At 35.7% G+C, this 22184-nt stretch overlaps 1 protein-coding gene across 3 annotated transcripts in view; it reads right to left on the reverse strand.

The window, feature by feature from the left end:
* Positions 1–22184, reverse strand: part of LOC149578385 (uncharacterized) — a 141521-nt gene that overhangs the window by 72322 nt on the left and 47015 nt on the right. For all 3 annotated transcript variants that reach the window (XR_016364409.1, XM_089828710.1, XM_089828721.1), the window contains exon 4: positions 16500–16604. Coding sequence is in view for 2 of the 3 variants with exons in the window: in XM_089828710.1 (XP_089684836.1) it covers positions 16500–16604 (105 nt within the window). In the remaining variant the exon portion in view is untranslated. The remainder of the gene's footprint in view (positions 1–16499; positions 16605–22184) is intronic.

A 22184-nucleotide genomic window follows, 5' to 3' on the forward strand; every position in this document is an offset into this window, starting at 1 on the left:
AATGTTTAGAATTTCCCTATCTTTTTAAAATTTTCAATATTTTTTATAAAGTCATCCCCAAAAATGACCTAAAAAGATCCATCCTCAAAATAAATCATGGTGGAACATAATGTATGATATTTATAATTACAGCAGTATCTTGTAATCTCTCCTTATGGAGATTGATAATAAATGCGATATTCTAATTAGTGTAGAATATGTCTAGTTACAGCAATATTTTGTATCCACTCATTATAGAAATTAATGAAAGGAGATTTCCAAAATCCATCATATAGAGTCATTTTTTTCTTCTCAATTTGATTTTGTGCAATACTTTTGCATCGATGTTTCCAGTCACACTCCTCATCCTAATGATGGACCATGGAGTTGATTTGAAACGTCCATGCAAAAATAATGCACACAATCAAATCCAGAAGAAAAAATCACTACAGAAATTGCTAATATAAGCTGCTACTAAATAGAATTAGTAAGGGCTATTTCCTACTGTGATCACTACAAAGCTGATATTACCCTCCAATGACCAAATCTCTCTCCTCTTTATCTTCTTCACCACAATTCTGTATAGTTTCCAACTAATGATCACCAAACCAAGACTCTTATGAGGATTTAATGATCCTATATGCATGGAATAAAAGTTCACGCCTCATTATCGCTGATTTCAATAGGAAGAAACAAACATGAATGAACCTTCAATCCATGGATGCCTCTCACTTGTTAAATTGGGTTTTCAGGTTACCCTAACATGTTCTAATTGTGTCTATAACCTCCACATTTTACCATTATCTGCAAATTTCTCAATTATCCATTAAAGTCAAATGTATCTGCACATATTATAAATACAATGAAGCACTTCCACCACAATAAGTATCCTCCTACCATTAATGGTGAATGTTCCAAATGATAAAACAGTACACTCTTATATCAGAAAATCATTCCTCAAAGGCAGCTCAAGGAGATACAACTTTTGGCTTTACATGAGAGTAAATATCAATCGTTTCCCTTGTCCTTTCAATGGATGTTTTGACTTTTCAAACTTTCTACGGAAGTGTCATCTTAATTAAAAACACTTCACAACTTTATGAATCTACATTTGATGATCAGTTCGGCCCCATTTATACAACTCAGATCATTATTAGACGTGATTTCCTCGGTCCATGAAAACACAGTATATGTCCATGAACATACACTATAATGATTCTAGCAGAAAACTGTAAAATAGTACAAAACTGTTGAATTTTGTCATTGAGTGCTATCCAAAACATTGATTCAAAAGTTCTACATAGTTTTCAGCCAAAAGCATTACAAAAAATTCAATGCATTATGGTCATGGGGCCATTTTTGTGTCTCTAGTTACACATTATATGTTGATGGAAATGCATTTACATTAACGAATAATTTATTAGCATGATACTTCTGGATTCAACTGTGCTAGCTTTGGTTTGCACCAACATTTTGGATCACACTCTGTGACCCATTATGAGGATGATAGAGAGCTGAAGGAGAAAATAGCTGATTGCAGACCAGGTTCAGTTAAAAGAGAGGGCAGAAGAGTGGTTAACACATGGTTCAATGTGAGCAGTAGAATTAAGAGAGCAAACCAAAAGGAAAAGGATTAAGGGAAGAAAGAACTCAATAATGATTATAAATAAATAATTTATTACAGAGATGTAGATTTACTGCATACATTATAACAGGAGCATTTCTTTCCTGCAGATTGTCATGCAAGTTAAGTTTCTGAATGTTACACATTTTGTTCACTTGATGTCTGATCGCTGTTGTTTTGAACATTTTGTAATCAACTTAAATCAACTAATTACACAATGGTTATTTCGGCCACTGTTCAATGAGATAAAAACTATCCTCTCATAAGAGGTGGCTCCATGCTTATTGCTATTAAAACACAACTAGTACTTAACTAAGTTTATGTAGACTAACTATCAATAGGGTATTACATTCACCATATTCTTTTCATTCAGATAGATGTTCTTTCTTTATAAGAAATTTCAAACACAATCCTATCACGATAATGCCATTTACCACAAAGTACTAATTGGAGCAATAATTCTAATATACAATGCAGTTAGATGAAAGAATATACCGGCAGATTTAAATAACCAAGAAACAAACAAAAGCACAAAGGCTCTTTACTTCTAATGCAGATTCAAGAACAAAGATGAAGTATATGTGCAGCTTAGAGTCTTCTTCAAATTCAATTGTGCAACTCAAAGAAAGCAAACTCAGATTTGAACCCCTCTTAGACAAATCATCAACAATGCAGTTTCCTCAACCAAGACCGTATAACAATAAAGACATAAGAACATTATCATCACATGATAATTCAATTCAACAAAAAGATTGAATGCTACTTGCTTCCTTTATTGATTGCAATCTAATTTCACTTCAAAATCAAAGTCTTATAATGCTTTTCAAACAGACAGAGATTTGTTGTATATGCTGAAAGATTATATTTATAAAAGAGCCCCCTCCTATATATAGAGGATAGCTTATGAGAAAACAGGGGGGAAAGTGCAACTAATTTTGACTTACTCAACAACAAAGTCCTATTTGACTTTGGACTTGTGCTAATGTTACATGAAATTACAATTTTACAAATTACATGTAAAATGCTGGAAGAAAACACATAATGGATATCTGAAAAACATTGAAAATACACTAAGTGTTAGAAGACATGTTCTCATCATTGTTATTCTTTGCCACGAAAGTCTGCATATCCTGCAATGTAACTTGTACTTCAGAATCATCTGATCCCGGTGTGTAGTTGGAGAAAGGATCAATAACCCAACAAATATTCAAAACATCATGCTGAAGACAACCTTCTTAGATGGAGTCTTCTACACCAACAAAGCCCTCTTTGTGTTTACCCAGAATGAAATTCAAGTTATCCAGAGTTACTTAAAAATTCCACTTTTGGTAATTGTACTTTATGGTCTTCTAGCTCTGAGAAGGATCTTACATCTAGAATGGGACAGAGGCGCTGAATTTGAGTGTTTCCCATAGTTGCAAAATTCTAACATGTTTCATGTAATGGGGAAGAAATTATCTGCTTTTGCACCAAGGCAGGACAGAACTTACAGAAAGTTGCAGTTTGGGTTTTAAAACCCGAACTGCATGGAGATATAAGACAATGGGCAGTTCCCATTTAAAAACCCAAAAATGCATAAGGGTTTCAGGCAATGGACATGTTATCAAGTCTTAAAAATCAATGTGCAAGTAGTGGACAATGCAAATCAGCGTTCAATACCTGATTTGTGTAAAGATCCTGCAAATTCTGTATCCTTTCTATATCAGACTTTTACTTCAGTACTTGGAAGCTGAGAATGGTCTTCTAATAATCAGATTATTGAAGAAGTTCACACACACACACACACACACATATATCTGCAATAGATCAGTGTGATGATATTGCTGAGGTAATAACCTTAATTGTGTAATATATGGAGAACACCGAACTTCTCTGATACTGATACAATAAGTAATAAACAACCTTTTAAATGAGAGTATCTTCTGATCTTAATCGCAGGATATTGGTGCTTAGAAGAGCAGACTTAATGGTTTCTGTGTGTTCTCTAACTGCACCAATAACATCCTTAAATATTGGTGCTAAAAGATTCGTCCCTCAAAGGGACATGTCCCTTTCTAACTTAACAAATAAAATCCTATCTAGAAATCGATGATTAGTAAGGCATGTTATAACTTATGCTAACTAACAAAGTGTGTTAGATTAGTTAACTAATACCAAACAGTTTCTAAGAAGTTGCCGGCTTTCTAGAGGGTTATATCATTCAAGGAAATACCAATTACATTTAAGGTAAGAAGGTCTAGTGCGATCTGCACTTTCAGACCTGTATATTGTCAGGTTAAATACTTAACACTCCTTCTTAACCTGATAATTATATAGAGAGATATTATATCTAGCAACATCAATACAAATGAATAAACAAAAATTAATACTCTATATCTGTCTGAATCTTCTTAATATGTGTTATCATAGAACATATGATACAATGTCATATTACTAACCCTGTGATATGACAAATCACTGCTACTAGTGATAATATACAGGATAAATCTGAAGAGTAGTCTCTTCATTTATCCAAGTTGTGATTCATAGAAACTGGTATTTCTATATCACAACAAGATCCTGAGTTTAAGATCTACCAGAATACAGGATAACCCCGAAGAATACTAAGATTCTTCCTTTATCCAATTTGTGACTCACGAACATAATAATGTCAACATCACAATACGATCTAAAACTCATCTAGATCTTACAAAAAAACTCTATTGTTTAGTACATTATCTAAGAGATCATCATCTCTCATAATGCCTTTTATAAAAGTGTTCATTATTTCAAAGATCGTCACCTCTTTAAATAATGAATACAAATGGTGGAGCCCATAACAGTCAATAGCCTGACAAAATAAAATTATTTTATTAATAATCAAAAATTACAAATGGATTACAACTCAACCATACCAAGTCTCCTCCTGAAGTGTTCTATCTTCACTTTAGATACAGGTTTGGTGAGTATGTCTGTTGTCTGATCTGCAGTGCAAATGTATTCCAATTTTACAGAATTCCTGTCTACCATATTTCTTACATAATGGTAAGGAATTTCAATAAGCTTGGACCTGTCATGGAAAACTGGATTCACTAAGAGCTTGATCAAACTTTGATTATCACAATGAATAATCATAGGATTCATGGCTTGCTCAAATAATCTCACAAGTAACTTCCTCAGCCAGACTGCTTGTCGAGAGGCCATCGCTGCTACAATGCATTCGGCTTCTGGGGAGCTCTGAGCTACTGAAGACTGCTTTTTGCATATCCAAGATATCATTGTTGATCCTAAACTGAAACAGCATCCTGAAGTACTATTTCTATCTTTAACACTTCCACCCCAATCTGAATAAGTGAATCCATATAAGTCTAAGTCAACTTTCTCGTATTTGAGTCCAAAATTAAGAGTGCCTTATAAGTATCTCATGATGCGTTTAACCACAACTAGGTGAATCTCCTTTGGTTTGCACATAAACTGACTTAAGGCATCAAGTGCATAGCAAATATCTGGTCTTGTATTTACTAAGTACATAAGGGACCCAATCATCCGTCTGTAGAGAGTAGAATCTATGAAGGGTGATCCTGTTGCTGCTTCCTTAAGTTTATGTAGATTAGTCTCCATTGGAGAAGACATAGGTTTGCAATTCCACATTCCAAATCTCTTTAAAATATTTGATGTACTTCCCTTGATTAAGTATGATATTGTCAAAATTCTGTCATACTTCCAATCCTAGGAAGTAATGAAGTTGTCCCAAATCTTTCATCTTGAATTCTTTAATTAGATCTTTCTTGCACTGATCTATGAGATGATCATCACCTGTTATTATTAAGTCATCAATATACAGTATCAGAATTACCATATCATTTTTATCTCTTTTATAATATAAATTTGGATCGGCTTCATTCTTGGAGAATCCTAAGCCGGCGAGATGCTTATCAATTCTTTCATACTAGGCCCTAGGAGCCTGTTTAAGCCCATAGAGAGCTTTCTTAAGCCTACAAACAAAAGTGTTAGGATCATGAAATTCAAATCCTTCAAGTTGCTACAGATATACTTCTTCTGAAATCTTTCCATTTAAAAATGTTGTTTTTACATCCATCTGATGTACCTTCCATCCCTTTGATGTGGCAATTGCTTAGACTGCTCTTACAAAAGTTTCTTCATAATCAATCCCTTCATTCTAAGAAAATCCTCTGGCTTTATACTTCTCAATACTACCGTCAGCAGCATGCTTTATTTTAAATATCCACTTGGAAGAAACAACAGATTTTCCTTTAGGTCTTGGAACAATTTCCCAAACATCATTTTTCATAATAGATTGGTATTCTTCTGTCATAGCTTCTTTCCAAGCTGTATGTTTAATAGCATCAAAAGGATGGGTTGGTTCTGTTTTGGATAAATCACTCATGTTTGTTGTAAAACTAGAGAATGTTTTAGGCCTTTTGCTTTCTCTAACTGTTCTGAAAGGTGCAGCAAAGTCTTGAGCTGCTTCAACTGTTTTAATGGCCCAAAGTGGTCTTTTCTTTACATTTTCTTCAAGGTTCATATTTTGAATTTCATCTTCGATTTCTTCTAAGTTCTCCCTCTGGGACCCAAATTCACTATTTCTTTCGAAACTAGATAAAGGAGAAGGTTCATTAGAACTTATGGCTCTTTTGAATGCAAGATCTTCTTCAAAGATTACATACCTACTAAGTTCAATACTTTTCTGTCCAAGTATGAAAATCCTATATGCCTTAGATGTTTCGTTGTACCCTACAAAAATACATTTCCTCCCAGAGGATTCTAACTTGGTTCTCTTTTCTTTTGGAACATGGATATATACACGACACCCAAAAATTCTAAGATTACTTATATTGGGTTTTACTTTAGTAAATACTTCTTTAGGAGTTTTATCTTTAAGATAGGAGTTGAAGGCTTCTATTTTGAATATATACAGCAGTACAAGAGGCTTCTACCCAAAAATAATGTTGGGACCAAAAATTGCATGCTTCATTTTTAGTCACATTTTGAAAATTTTGAGAAAAGCAGGCCTATAAATGCTTTGTGAAGCCTATGTACCCCGCTATTGAGTTAATGCATAAATGGTGTTTAATGTTTCTAACACCCTTCTTTTAGCCCGTCTGTGTTCTATGAAGTTAAATTGAGATTCCGAGCCATTTGGCGAAGTCCTATTTTGAGCCAATGTCTAATTTGCATTTTTACCCCTAGTGTCAAACAGCGACAGGAAGCCCTGTTTGCACCTAAATATCTCGCACCCAGAATTGTGCCATGATTCACCACTTTAGGAGTACCTAATATCCATACCCGAGAACCTATGTTTCAGATTTCGAGTCATTTCGAGCCCGTTTGACTAGGTTTTGAATCCCTCAAAGTTGGCAATTTATTGTTTTCATGCCGATGCACATTGCACACATTTCTGAGAAGCCCTGTTTGACGTGTTATAACTTTGACCCAGTTGACCAAAATGTTGAAATCTTTTTTGTGTTGTATTGTAGACATCAGAGAGTTGTTATGTTTCAAGTTTCATCTTATGACAAATCCGTTTGATCAGTTTTCAAACGCGATTCCAAACGCAATTTTTCAAGTTTCACTGGTGTCAGCGAATGCAAATTGATTGGAACCCCTGTTCGTGACGTCATAACAAGAAATCTGTGATTGCCTGGATCGAATGGTTTGTTCCCCTGTATTCTACTTCGAAAATACTTTAAGTGTGCCAGTTTATAAACCTTGACGAATCCGTCTGCACACTTTTCCAGGGCCTTTTCATTTGCAAAAAACACTTTTCTGCTGTTGTCTCTTGTCCTGCAATTCTGAGTAGCCAACTTCAGACGCTCGCCAAACGCACCTCATGATTCGTCAAGAGCCCAAATCCCAGATTTATACTCTCCTCGTGACAGAGAACTAATGCCCCAATTTTCATTTCCCTATGTGCTCATTTGCCCAATTTTCTGAGCCAAATCCGAACCCAGTTTGTTGTTTTCTGACTTGTTTACTTGCAGGTAATTCTGAGACAGCACATTTGACGGCGAATATCTTTTGACTGGGAATTCGTCATAAGACGAGATCTAACAGGATGAAAGTATATGGAACAAAGAATCAGTGGGCCAGATTTTAGGGCTTGGTCGGCTGATTTGGTCAATTTTTAAGGCCAGTCAACGGACCTCCTGGAGCATATTTGAGAAGTTGGCAGAAAGTGATAAAATGAGTTTTAATGGTCAAATTAATGCTCGAAATCAATTTCAGTCAGTCTAGGAAGGTGAACGGATCAGTTTTGCATGTTCAGTTGTTAGGAAACGAAATTTTTTTTAGCCGGACCTACTGGGGGCTCGACTGATCCCATTAGATTGACGGCAACATTGTGAAGTTTTTATGTTCTATAGTGATGATGGTCTTCCTGTTCATTTCGACGCTCGGAATGTTTTATAATTGATACATCTTTTTATATGGGTAAGTTTGATAATTTGCACCAGTGGGATCATAATGAGTCGCTCTAGAATTCTAAGCATGGCACTGTTTATATTAGAGAAATCAGTGTAATAGACATATAGCCATGCAACAGCATATTGATGGAGGAGGAGTATTACATCTTCTCCATGCATTCAAGGATGTTTCTGGAAAAAATGAGCCAGATTATGTTCCTCCAAGCAAGCATGACTCCAGAAGCGAGAGATCCAAGGTTTTCCATTATGGTGATGGAGATGACAATGTGGACACAAGCTCCAGTAAAAATGAAGTTCTAATAATGAATCTACTTGTTCTAGCAAAGTATGTTAAAGAAGCAGACAAGCAATCCCTTCCATCAGCTTTAACATGCCTGCGCATCATCATTATGCCAAATGACATAGCAACACAATAGTTCCATCATCTTTATTGGAGTTGAAAGTGTTACAGTTGTTTATACATAAATAAAAAAGATGTTTTAATGATGAAGCCACGCCAAATTGCAGGTTGAAGGTAAGACGTTAAGAGGAGTTCTGTTTAGCGTGTTAAAAAGGAAAGAAACATATCAAACTACCTGTGGCAAATCAAATGCATAAAAAGGCAAGAGCCCATCCGTATGAGAGTGGGAGCAAACATAGGAAGACTCCAACGTATTACAAGCAACCATGGAAAAGCTGCAGGGAGAACAGAAATCCTCAGCGCATAAATAGGGGTTTTCACACTAAGCAATCATAGAAGATGACTCACGCCAAATAGAGAAAGGAGACCCTCACGTTTTAATGAAAGAAGGCTCCAGTCAAAAACGAGACCCACACCAGCAGCCCCAGCCTAAAACAGAGCATCCGCCCAAGGCAAAAGAGCTCAGGGTGTGTGCAGGGAAGTCCACACATCAAGCATGCAAGAAAGACTAGAGAACAGGGGCAGCAAAGAGAAAAGAAGTTAGCGCATTGCATAGAAAGATCTCACACTATGTTAAAAGGATCCCACGTGAGTTCTAAAGAACAGAACATTGACGCTATGATAAGGTAAGGTGCCAACAAAGAGGATCGCAGAGCCTTTAGAAAGTAGAGCCTTTAGAAACAAAGGTGATATTCTGCTAAAAACAGAACCGTTAGAAAGCAAAGCCGACTAAAAAAGACCAGAACAGAGGACGGCAATTCTGAGAGCATCCTCCGCAATGCAAAGAACATTCACGCTAATGAGTAGAACCCTGCTGCAATAAAAAAAAGAACACTTCACGCAGTCAAATGCACCATCCAAGCTAAACAATGAACACACCTCCTAAATGAAGCTCACGCTAATGCAAAGAAAGAATGGACCCACTAGCAAATAGAAAAAGACAACCCACATCTAGAGCAAAATAACCCATGTGAATGGAAAAGAATGGGGCCAGACATATGAAAAGTGTAGTAGGCGACAAGAAGTCTGAGATGCCATGAAAAGAGAGCCGCCAGTAAAGGAGGACGCCAGAGACAATGAAGGAGTCCCATATGCATGCCAAGGATTGCAAGAAAATGAAGCCGCCCAGGATAGGGGAGAAACAGTCTAGCACAAAAATCCCACATTGGCCAGTGGGAAAGCCTTTATGCATTATAATTACAATTGCACTCACTACTCAATGTGAACTGAACTAAGAGGCTTTTGGAAGCCAAGGCGCATGTTGTGGTCCCCATGGATGACGTCAGTAGGACGGAGGAAATGCAAAATTTTATACAAAAGTGCATTAACGCTGATGTGGTGATGAGGACCAAGATTTCGACAAGTGGTGAGATATGGCGGTGCTCACTTCCCCGCAAAAATAAAGTGCACGACAGATAAATATTGCGGGAATGCGGATTTCCACCATGTGGTAGCACGGGCCCGGGAGATGATGAGGTGGCGTCGCAGAGCAGCTTAGACGAGAAGCGTTCAGATCGTGACACGTGTCACGATCTGGTGGATGGCGCTTCCCCGCAAAAACAAAGTGCGCACTAGATAAATAATGCGGGGAAGGGAGCAATTGACATGTCACTGGGCCCAGAATAGATGGTGACGTGGCAGATGAAGCAGAGGTGGACGAATCATGAATGGACATATGGCAGCTGGTCAAAGTCAGTTGACCACGAAATTGGAGGGATGGGTAAAATAAAATGATTTTAAATTTTCTCTTTTAAAATTGTTTTTAAAAGGTGACTCACGTTCTCATTTAGTTTTAAATCAAAAGGGGGCATCTTATAAAGTTTTAACTTTAAAGCATTTTAAATTTTTCGAAATTTAAAATCAAAGAGTTACAAATTTGGTTTTCTACCAAGGAGGGTGTTTTTCAAACTAAGTTTCAGGGGGTTTCCAGAAGGCAAAATAGGCGATGTTATATATCGCTGGGATCGGCAAAAGACGAACTTTCTGATTCTGAAGTTTGTTTTTGCACAGGAAGCAGCTGGTTCATGTTACAGAAGGTTTTGTCCCAGATGTCTAATCTGCAACCGCATTCAGGTGAAGAAGTTCAGAATTGATTTTTGGCAAGGTAATGACCTGAATATGCATGAATATGGTTAAAAAACAGTTGAAATACAGTATGGGTCGAAATTTGAACACATTCACTCAGTAAAAACTGAAATTTCACTAGCATTCTCATAAGGCAATTAAGATATTTTGGTGACTCACACAGTTTTCATCATTTAGAAAGGGATATTTTGCAAGTTTGTTACATAAAATGATGAAACAAGATCAGATCAAAATGGGAAGAAAAAAGAAAGAGGTTTTTCAGTTGCCAAAGGATTGAATTTCAAGTGGACACCTGTCATTCTAAAATCAGATTCGAGAATTCATTTTGTCTATATCATTCTTTCTTTCTGTCATTTGAAGGGTTCCAGTTTTTTGTTACTGTGAAACCATTGTTGGTAGGAAATTTACAGTCATTCTGTGAGACCACTTCTTTGGATCCAGAACTGTGATTCCACCTCCATTCTTCTGCAAATTCTTCTTGAATGAAAAGCAATAGGAAAGATAAATACAGATAGTCCAAATCTATTAGGTGTTTTTCATGCTTTCATTTCATGCATATGGTTGTATTGTTTCAAGGAAATTAATACAAGGAACAACAAATTGAGTTTCATCTTGAATCTTGTCTCCTTTATCAGTAAGTTTCAATGTTTTATGGCCTTTGAACAAAGAGCCTGGGTCGTAGTTGCAGTCCCTTAAGGCTGTATGTTATTTCATTGTTGCTTATGACTCAAGAAGTTATGTAAATGCTTCAAGGAATTAACAGTGTTGCAAGTTTGCTGATGGGGATATAAGATAAGAATGAGGTTCAGATTGAGCACAGATGTCTATTTACAAGTTAAATAGATAGATCAAATATCTGAATATATGTATAAGTATCAGATATCCATATGTATGTTTTTAATTCATGGATTTGCCCAATGGTTAAGGCACTGATCAGCTACAGGATCATTAAGTCTTACTGCTGCATATTTGAGAGTTTGTTGGAATCAACATTATTAATCAAGCGTTCTTTCATTTCATGTTGAAGGACCTAAATAGAATGCCCTCACTCAACTTGTGGATATTCTAGATTTGCATTTAGCTACTGCAGATCTGTGTCATTTCATGAGTTACTAGGAGAAATAAGAGTTTATATCTGCTTAATAGATTCAGGGATATGTTTTTGCACTAGTACGGTATCAATTGAATCTGAGGTCTACCCGCCTAGGTTTGGCAGAGCCTGAAGTAGAAAAAGGGTCATGCCTTATAGTTGGCCTGTTGTCAGAAATGGCATGTTGAAAATGGGAGTTAGCTGCCCCTAGATGCATCACTTTCTCAGTGGGATATTGAAAACCCTCCAACGTTTTCAAACACCAACAGATAATATTCCAGATTTTGGTCATAAATCATAGCTCTAGCAACTTCTATAATTGTCATATTCTTTCTTTCTGCTACCCCATTTTGTTTTGGATTATAAGGAACAATGTACTCCCTCTTAATCCCTGATTCTTCACAAAACCTTTTAAAGAAGTCTGAGGTATATTCTCCTCCGTTATCAATTCTAAGGGTTTTAATTTTATGCCTTGAAAAGTTTTCAATTAATGTTTTGAATTCTTTAAATCTTTATAGGATTTCTTTTGATTCCTTGCATTTTAAAAAGTAAATCCATGTTTTCCTAAAGAAGTCATCTATGAACAAGAGATAATACCAAAATCCTCCAAGAGAAGAAACAAACATAGGTCCACATAAAAATCTGAATGAATTAATTCAAGTACATTATTTGTGTTCCAAGTACTATCATGAAAGGGACTTCTGGTGTTCTTACCTAGAGCACACCCTTTGCAAATACTTGGGTGGTCTTTATTTAGTTTAGGTAATCCAATAACCATCTTCTCCATAGTTGCTAAAGTTTTGAAATTTAGATGCCCTAATCTTATGTGCCATATTTCATTTATATCTGCAGCTTCATGAACTAGGGCTTGAATAAATTGACTAGATTTTATATTCAATTCATACAAATATCCTTTTCTCTGACCAATTAACTTTGCTTTCTTGATGGAGGAGTTCTTTCCCCAAGTTAATACTTTGCCATCCACGAATGCAACATTGTGCCCATCATCTTCAAGTGTTGTTATTGAGATAAACCTTTAAGAAGAAAAGTATTTCCTGATTTTGATTTCAAAGTACAATTTCCAATTCCTTCAATGGAGTGTGTTGAATTATCACCAATGATAACTTCACTATTAACCTTCTCTAATAAAGAGTCTAGTGTTTCTTTGTATCCCGTTATATGTCTAGAAGATCCACTATCAATTACCCATGCTTTATTTGAAATTTCATTTGATAGTGAGGAATACAAAAAACGGTTCTCAGGATCACAAGTATCTTCTTCTCCAATAACATTTGTACAATTTGCTTGTTGTTTGGAATTTTCAGGACAATTAGATCTGTAGTGTCCAAATTTTTCACATTTGAAACACTTCATTTTAAATAGATCTTTCTTGGGTTTTCCATTCTTTTGATTTCCCTTTTTCTTCTTGAAATGCTTCTTCTTGCCCTTATAGGAGTTTGTATTAAGAACATGAAGTTCTTCATCTTCTGCTTTCGGTTTCTCTCTTTTCTTTAGTTTTTTGAATTCCTCTTGAAGACAACCTTTCTTGAGTCTGATAAAGTCCAGAAAATTATCTTTGGCACTTATTCCTTGTGCAAATGTCTCCCATGAAACTAGCAATCCATCTATAGCCATAAGTGTTAATTCTGTGTCACTGATAGTGGTTCCTATACTTGATAGTTCATCTCTAATGCTGGCAACTCTTAGGATGTAAGAGTTTATCGATTCTCCTTTCTTTATCTGAATGTGATTCAGTTGTCTTTTTAGTGCGAGAACCCTAGCTGCATTGTTTACTTCATATGCATTTCGTAATGCATTCATCATATCAAAGGCAGTTTGATGTTTTGTAAGCATAGGTACGATATCATTTTTTACTCCATCCAAGATGATTTGAATAGCTTTTTTATTTCCTCTGCTCCAGATAGATTTGTGAGGCTCAACTCGAGATTGTTTGGATGCTCCATCAACAAATTGTTTTACATCGTTCTCGTCAAGAATCATCATGATTCTGAATTTCCAGGCATCAAAGTGCTCTTTCCCATCAAACCTGTCCTCGGGTCTAATTGTGTATGCCATTGAAGATAGAAGATAGTTGCTAGATATATACAGAGTCTGATAATTGAATTTTGCAGAGCCTAGGTTCAACTATCAGAGCTCTAATACCACATAAAGATTCTGCAAATTCTGTATCCTTTCTATATCAGACTTTTACTTCAGTACTTGGAAGCTGAGAATGGTCTTCTAATAATCAGATTATTGAAGAAGTTGACACATATATATATCTGCAATAGATCAGTGTGATGATATTGCTGAGGAAATAACCTTAATTGTGTAATATATGGAGAACACCGAACTTCTCTGACACTGATACAATAAGTAATAATCAACCTTTTAAATGAGAGTATCTTCTGATCTTAATCACCGGATATTGGTGCTTAGAAGAGCATACTTAATTATTTCTGCGTGTTCTCTAACTGCACCAATAACCTCTCTAAATATTAGTGCTAAAGGATTTGTCCCTCAAAGGGATATGTCCCTTACTAACTTAACCAATAAAATCCTATCTAGAAATCGGCGATTAGTAAGGCATTTTATAACTTATGCTAACTAACAAAGTGTGTTAGATTAGTTAACCAATACCAAACAGTTTCTAAGAAGTTGCCAGCTTTCTAGAGTGTTATATCATTCAAGGAAACACCAATTATATATAAGGTAAGAAGGTCTAGTGCGATCTGCACTTTCAGACCTGTATATTGTCAGGTTAAATACTTAACAATATGCACTTTGGGTTGTGTTGTGCAGGGTTTATGTAAGTCTGGTTTTAAAACCCAATTTGCATCTGGTTTATGTACAAAGGAATGATAAAAATTAGGTTTTTAAAACCCCATTGATGATCAATGAGATGGTGTAAATTGGGTTTCAAAACCCGATTTACATCTGTGGAATGCACATACGGATTGTTGCTTGGAGTTTGCAGTCTGATTTCTAAAACCCAAACTGCAAGGTGCAGTGAAGGATGCATGCAATTATGGGGAAAGACTCTGATCCTGCAATTATGGAGAAAGACTCCCAGAAATACACTTCTTAAAAAAATATTCAAGGAGATCTAGTTGAAAGGACTTTACAAGGGATTGACCAATGCAAAAGAGCACTTGAAAATTGCCTTGATATGTGTGCTTATAGGATGCGGACTATGAAATGGACAAGTTTCACAGGAGTTTTCCCAGAATTTGAGCAACATAATATCGAGGATAACTGTCCACATTGTTAAGTACTCTAATTTTTTTGCTACACAATATTTCACATGTTTAACTCGTGCTTTTATAGTCGCAAAAAAACATGGTTAGAAATATCAACACAAGTAAAACGCTGATTAAAACATGTTTTTCACATGTTTTCTCAATTAAGCCATGCATCTTCTCTTTTTAAGATGTCAATTTTTAATTAAATCCATTTTGTAATTGAATTTACAAAAACAAACATGTTCCATAAACATATTTTAATATTAGTATAAGTTGTCAAGGTTTTGCCATTTTATTGTCAGGATATGCCAAGTTTTTTCCAAGTTGACGATTTTGGGCTTGTCAAGTAGTCTGAGTCTGGGTATGCAAACTATGGTTCATCCTAAGCGATATATTCAATGGTGTGACTAACATATTAAACATCATGTACAGGTTCTAAGTTCATCTCCCTTTCTCATACTCCACAAAGGATTTAATGAATGCTAATCATCAATCTCATCATCTTTACATTGTCATCTTGCATGGCAATACCTACAGTCATTACTCATTGTCTCTCTATACATTTATATTTAGTTAATACCCCAGCATATATATAAACCAACATGCTGAAGACTACTTTCTTGGTGGTGCATTTGTAGTAATCCAATCTGACAGACCACAGCTGATAGAAAAGCTAGTCAAGCCAAAAATGGTATGGATGGTAAACATTTCATGAAAAACAATCCACAAACATATTCAACTACCATAATCCATTGTTGGAGAAAACCAAAGAGAAACAGCAGATTCCATTTCTTTCACCCTTTATTTGAACCTGAATACTCAGAAACAAATATATCCTAGAAAGTGGCCAAAGCTAATTAGAGATTTATGTAAAATGTATGTTAAAATCAGTGAAACACAGGGACTTGCAACCCCTCCCAAGCCTTGAAGTGCCCGTCCCTAAGACATTCCCGCACCGGGTACTTGGAGTACCCTAGTACCCCCACCTCCGCAATTCTACAACCACGCCACTGCTGGTATAGGTACTTGAATTTCTATTTGAATTTTCATTTTTGAATGTTACTATTGGGTATGTACTATGTTACTATGTTGAATGTTTAATGGTTCTAGTTTGTGTTGCAATTTTGCTATGTTCAAGTGTTTTAATTTCATATATTATACTGAAACATCATTTTATAACTAGCATTTCAAGTACTAGTGTTACACTGGTTGAAATTACCAGAAGACACTCTTAAACTGAATTTAGTTACAAAATTACTACAAAAACTTCCAATCTAAGACTTGACTTTTCCAACAGATCTGCCGATTCCAACAAACTCAAATAATTTTTTTCTATCTCTAATAGTTTGGTTTTTTTTATCAATCTTTTGGAAGGCCATAATCGAAAGAAATTCTGGCAGAAAATTGTGTTGATCATGTACATATTCAATATCAATACACCCAAGGAATTTATAGACAGATACGAAAAATCCATGCATTGATTGATTCTGTATAAGTGTAAGGAAATACCATTAGTCAAAAATTACAAGCCAAGTGATCTTTGAAATATGCCACTTACCGAAAAGAAAACTAACTTATACTTAAGAGTGTTCCTTTGGGAAATGAAAAATGGCAAAAACAATGCCACTAGAAATAAAATAAAACACTCAACTTATACCTTTCCAACAGCTCCAAGCACAATTGTAGCATCCGAGCATCCATTCACAGTTGCATAACTCAAGGGGGATAATATGTATATCACTGAATCATGGCAGTTCAACACCTGGAAAGAACACCATCAGATGGTATTAGATGATATTAGAAAATAGCAACCACAAAATAAAACCTTCACAGACGCAATTAAATGCTTTACCATAAACACCTTTAAAAAGTTATGGATTTTAAAGGCATTTATTTTCAGTATTTACATTTTTTGTATTCTATCACAAAAATGATAAAGCTACATGTCAATATCATCTAGATTCTCAAATTCCACATGATTAGAATAACAAGCATCTCTGGCTTCTTTACAAAAGATGTGGTTATATTTTGTTGTTATATTTTAATAAATTCTCAGAGCTTGAATGTATTTGGCCATAACCAGAAAGACCTTATAGCCTGGCACATAGTATATTGTATCATGCGGAATAAGTTCAGTGGGATAAAGAGTTTAAATGGATCAGAGGAGAATGTTCAGGATTATGTAACATTCCTTCCTTGGATCACGTCAACATTGAATTCATATGTTTTAACGGGTTGTCCTATGTAAACTTTGTGACTACAGTAACTTTATATGAGCAAGACAGGAGGTTTTCTATGCCCAGTTCTTTCCTACCAGGGCTCTCTTGAACCGGGAGTGTAATTGTTTTACGAATTATTATTTAATTAAATATATGGGTTATGGCACATTACAAGCCTTCATTGCTGATGCTTTTATGTAACATTGTGGCAAGATAAAACCCAAAATGACTGTACACATACCACATTTGTTTATGTTGAAGTCTGTAGCTACAGGTAATATTTTATTTACATGTAATGTTCAGCTTGAGCACAGCATTTGAATTTGATTTTTATTAATATGAAGTCACCTTCCCTTGGTATACATAAAGAACCCACGTGGAGATGTGAAGACTGTCTGCATAGTGAATAGGAAGATTCTTCTGTGTGGGAAGATGGAGAGCCTTCCATATGGAATCGATCAAGTTCTTGGATATTACGATATGTATTTATATATCAGTCTTTTGCCAATATTCTGTATTGTTTTTAGCTTTCAAGTGTGGATCAAAGATATTGTTCTCTTGACACTAAAGGTGTTGAGCAGAGTACTCTTTATGGAGTTGGATTTTCATAAGCAGTGTAGTCAGATTACTGTTTACAAAAATGACTTTTCTTGGTGTGGCTGTGTTTTTTACCTCTGGTGGAGGATTTTCCTAGGATAAATTGTGCCTTATTGATCATTATTATGTCATGTTTTGCTGCTTATTTCAATTCCTAGTAGAAACATTAACATAGTATCAGAACCAAGTTTAAGCTAGCATCTCATGCATGGAGAGAAGAGTCAAAGGTGCATTCGGGAGATAAGTATAAGAATTCTTTAAGTATATAGATTAGCTCTTGATTTAGTTTCATCTTCTAAACTAAATATTACCTGTTAAAAACCGTAATTATTAGAACTTGTATTATCTATGAATGGATTAGATCAGTTGCTTCTAGAAATTGTTTTCCTTCCTTCATCATATGACTAAGTTCACGATGTTTTCCTTGGTGCGCTTTCGTGCTGTGATTAAAGATATAATTATAATCAGGAGCCATGTGGATTGTTATTCGATGAAGGAAAAATCCCGATCCATCATCACTTCAAACAGGAGATAATGGAGACAGTGTAGAGAGTGTAATTCACCCTTTACTGCCAGTATTGCTCATTTCAAGCAGATGAATGCATTGAAGTTGTTGCAAATCTCGTGTGTATATTTAGATACTTCTGTGCGTACGAAGTTAAGTGACTCGAGAGTTCTCCATATTGAAGGCGAAGCATCCTACGCTGTGGATTTTAAGGGTCATATGTTCAAAATGAAATGGCTATCCATTACATTCTTCAACCCTTTACTCGTGTATGATTATTGCCAAGTATTTTTCAAGGTCTTCTTCCTAATGCTGCCTATTATAAATGTGACAAGATTAGTCAAGTGTCTTGATGATTCTATTGTGTATTATGTTTGTTGTGTGATGTATTTCTGAGCTTGAATTTTTGTGGTTGTATTTCTTGAGTTGATCTTTTGATAGAGAATTTTGGTATTGTATCCATGTGAAGATTTTGTGATTATCGACAAGTATTATTTGTATTGGAGAATCCTGTTGAAGAGTTTGAGTATATCACAATTTACAGTGTTCTCGTGGAGTTCTAAGAGCATGATCTGAATATCATTTGTTTCATCATATATATATTGTGGATATTAAGAAAGGTAAAATGTGGATTTGGATAAAGGTTGGACTTGCTCTTGGAGTGGTCATTATGTGTATTAAAGTTGGAACCACGGTGATGCATTTTTCAAAAACTTTTGAGGTGGAACGATTCTTTTTACCTTTCGGTGATGTTGTTGACCATAGCTGGGGATGGAGATCATGTTTTTAAGACATTGTCAGGACGGCTGTTTACTTCTATTTGGCTTCTTGAAAGCACTCTTGTTGTTGCCCGTTCTTTCTCCACTTTGAAGAAGTGAGGATTGAAAAGCAACATTGCTGAATTGTAAAATGGCAGTTTCATATTGATTTTGAGACATGTCTTGTATCCTTTGCTATTGTGAAATGCAGGACTGGGAGGACGACTTCTTGCTGAGACAAGCTTCTGTATTTTGTGGGTTCTTTCCTTTTATGTCGTGTATTATGCAGAACAAGGAATTGTTGTTGGCATTAGAAACAATTCGTGTTTAAGAACAAAGCTGTGTGTAGCTTTTGGGTTAATTTAGACAATTTTGCACATTGGAGAGAGGTGTTTGGAGTGTCCAGTCCTGAGGATATTGTTCTCTGTGGTATGAGGTTCAGTGATTTGTGATCAATTTCTTCTATCAGGAGGAAATAAGATTCAGAGGGAGCTTGAGTAGTAGAGGGAGAATGTCTTTTCCTTTGTAGAAGATAAGCAAGCCCGTGTAGCGGTGGGACTGCAAAAGCTCCTTGTTTGGTCAAAGATTGGATTAAATTAATTTATTGTGATAATCAAAGCTTTGAGTCTGTTGTCCCTGTTGAGAGGAAGTCTCAGCATTCAGATGATCTTTTAATGAGTTCTTCTTTGCGAGGGAGAAGTTTGAGGTGCTATCGCTTGTTAATGAGTTCTTCTCTGTGAGGGAGAAGTTTGAGGTACAATCCCTTGTTAACAAGTTATTCTCTGTGAGGAAGAAGTTCGAGGTGCGATCCCTTATTAATGAGTTCTTCTCTGGGAGGGAGAAGTTCAAGGTTGCAATCCCTTGCTAATGAGATCTTATTAAAGATGTTAAACATAGCACTCTATATATGTTTAGCTTTCCATAAACATTGCACTCAGATTATTATTCAATAAAGAGATTGTTCATGGTGTGGATGGGTCTTCCCCCTCAGGTGGAGGCTTTTCCCAAGATATATTGTTCATTATTTTGTCATTTGTTCTACTTATTTAGATTCCTTGTAGAACCATTAACAGTGTAGTGCCAATTAGTCACCAATTATGATGCTCTAAACAAAACCACTGCAAAGAACTATTGCCACTGGCAAGATTGATGATCTTATAAGCCAACTTCAACATTGTAAATACATCTATATTGTCCCCTTTTTGGAACATTAGGAAATTTAAGGACATATTCGTGTAATACTAAAATTGGCTTAAGAAAAGCACAAAGTAAATTTATAAAAAGGTCAATTTAAAGTGGGCAAACAAGTGACAGAGCAGGAATAAGATGAAAAGAGAGGAGAGGGAGGTTGAAGGGTCACATTATTTTAGTAATAAGAGAAGAAAGGCACTTCATTTTCAGCGTGCTTGGTTATTGATTTTGGATTTCTTTTCTCTCTTGGAGAGCTTTTAGAAAGCTACAACTTTTGGTGGGCTAGAGGATGGAAACCCTCAAGCATGGGCAGTGGATGGAAACCCATTGTCAGTTGGAGACACTACGCGAATGTTTCACATTGTATTCAAGGTTCATCTTTTCTATTATCCAATCTTGTAGTTATTGTATCTACGATTGGATTTGATTCTGACTTTGCTGAAGATTATAGAGTAATATTAATTGTGGAAGGCTGAATTTTTTTCCTGACAATTTGTATTATTGTTGGTTATTGACAAAAAATTGCATGCAAATTTGTTGTTTCAATTTCAGTGTTTCATTTTGAGATAAATTGGGGATAATATATAGTTAGGGATATTATAGTGGTCTCAGGGCATCAAATCTCCCATCATGTTAGGTATAGTCAGAAGTTCGATCAAAACTTAGTTGCAGATATACAAACGGAGTAATAGATAATGCAGTTCTGAAATTTCTATCAGAGTTGGAAAAAACAAAGAAATATTTTAATCCAGCGTTTGATTCATCTTTAGTGCCACACTAATTTCTATTATTCTCAACATTTTGTTTTGCCACAAAAGATAATTTTCTGATTATCAAAGTTATACAATTTTAATCATAGTTACACCACCCTGGGGGATGGGGGAACAAGGGGACAAGTTTCCAGGATGGGAACACAAAGGGGCCTTAATTTGGGGAAAGTGGCGAGGGACCGGGGGGGGGTAGTTGTTTGTATATATTATACATATGGTACTTAAAATGTTAGTTATGAAAAGATGTATTGCAGTTTAAGAGTAAATACTTGAACATTGCATTGAATTGGAACATCAAACATAAATAGTCAAATCAGCAAATAGTTAACACCAAGGCGTCCATCCTCAGTGGTGGTGGTGGAATCTAGTGGCACCGTTGGGGATGGGCGAACGAAGTTCCCAAGTCCCTAATGTGTCCCCATCCCCGCTCCCGATCCATGGGGCAAAAAAGGGGCAGACGCATCCCCGTGTTACTATGTTTTTAATATTTTGGTATGGGAAAAACGAAATATTTTCTAGGCATAACTTAAGGAATATTTAACCCAAGAAAATTTGTGTGGGCTTGATTTATTATCTTTTTCTACATTAGAGTTGGACAATATTTAATTGTGAAGGAAGCAATAATATGTCACCACCACTTCATATTAAGTGTGAAAATATTTTATATTTCCGGTGGTGATTGCAACAAAGGTAAATTAAAATCCTTTATTGTAAGAAGGTTTTGGCCTTTGGAAATATATTGCAATTCATACCATAGTCGAACATTATCTGAAAAAAGAATTCATATTAATCGAATCCTTCTATTGGTCAAAGCTTTTCCATTAGTCTTTTTGCAACGTTGGGCATGTTGTGAGCACAAAGACATTAATGGGAGAAACCATTTCATATTCCGAAAAAAAAATGATAGTGGCATTCGGAGTCTAATCTAGTGTTTGGAAAATTAAATCTTATAAGTTGATACCATAATTTTATTATCATGTGAAGCTTCGCAGAAAATCATAGAGTCTACAAGGTTTTAATTTCTGTTTGATCTGGTCAAGGAAAAAGCAACAGTGATTTTACTACAATTAGCATCAACTCATAATTCCTCTTGTATGGGTATGAAATGAGAGAAATCTTAGAAACATCTAGGCCTTCAAAGGCAAAATACGTATTGAGTTCAATGAAAGCAAACAATCTTGGGATAAGTAACCAATATGTAGAAGCTCTAAGGGAATAGGTAGTAGAGGCATTTCACATTCTTGGCAGCAGCGTAGCACTCCAGGTGTTTCCAAGCAAGGATCTAAATTATTTATTGTTGTT

The sequence above is a fragment of the Cupressus sempervirens genome, chromosome 1 (genome assembly GCF_028749045.1).
Source record: "Cupressus sempervirens isolate cs-2001-9-10 chromosome 1, ASM2874904v1, whole genome shotgun sequence".
In the NCBI taxonomy this organism is placed as follows: domain Eukaryota; kingdom Viridiplantae; phylum Streptophyta; class Pinopsida; order Cupressales; family Cupressaceae; genus Cupressus; species Cupressus sempervirens.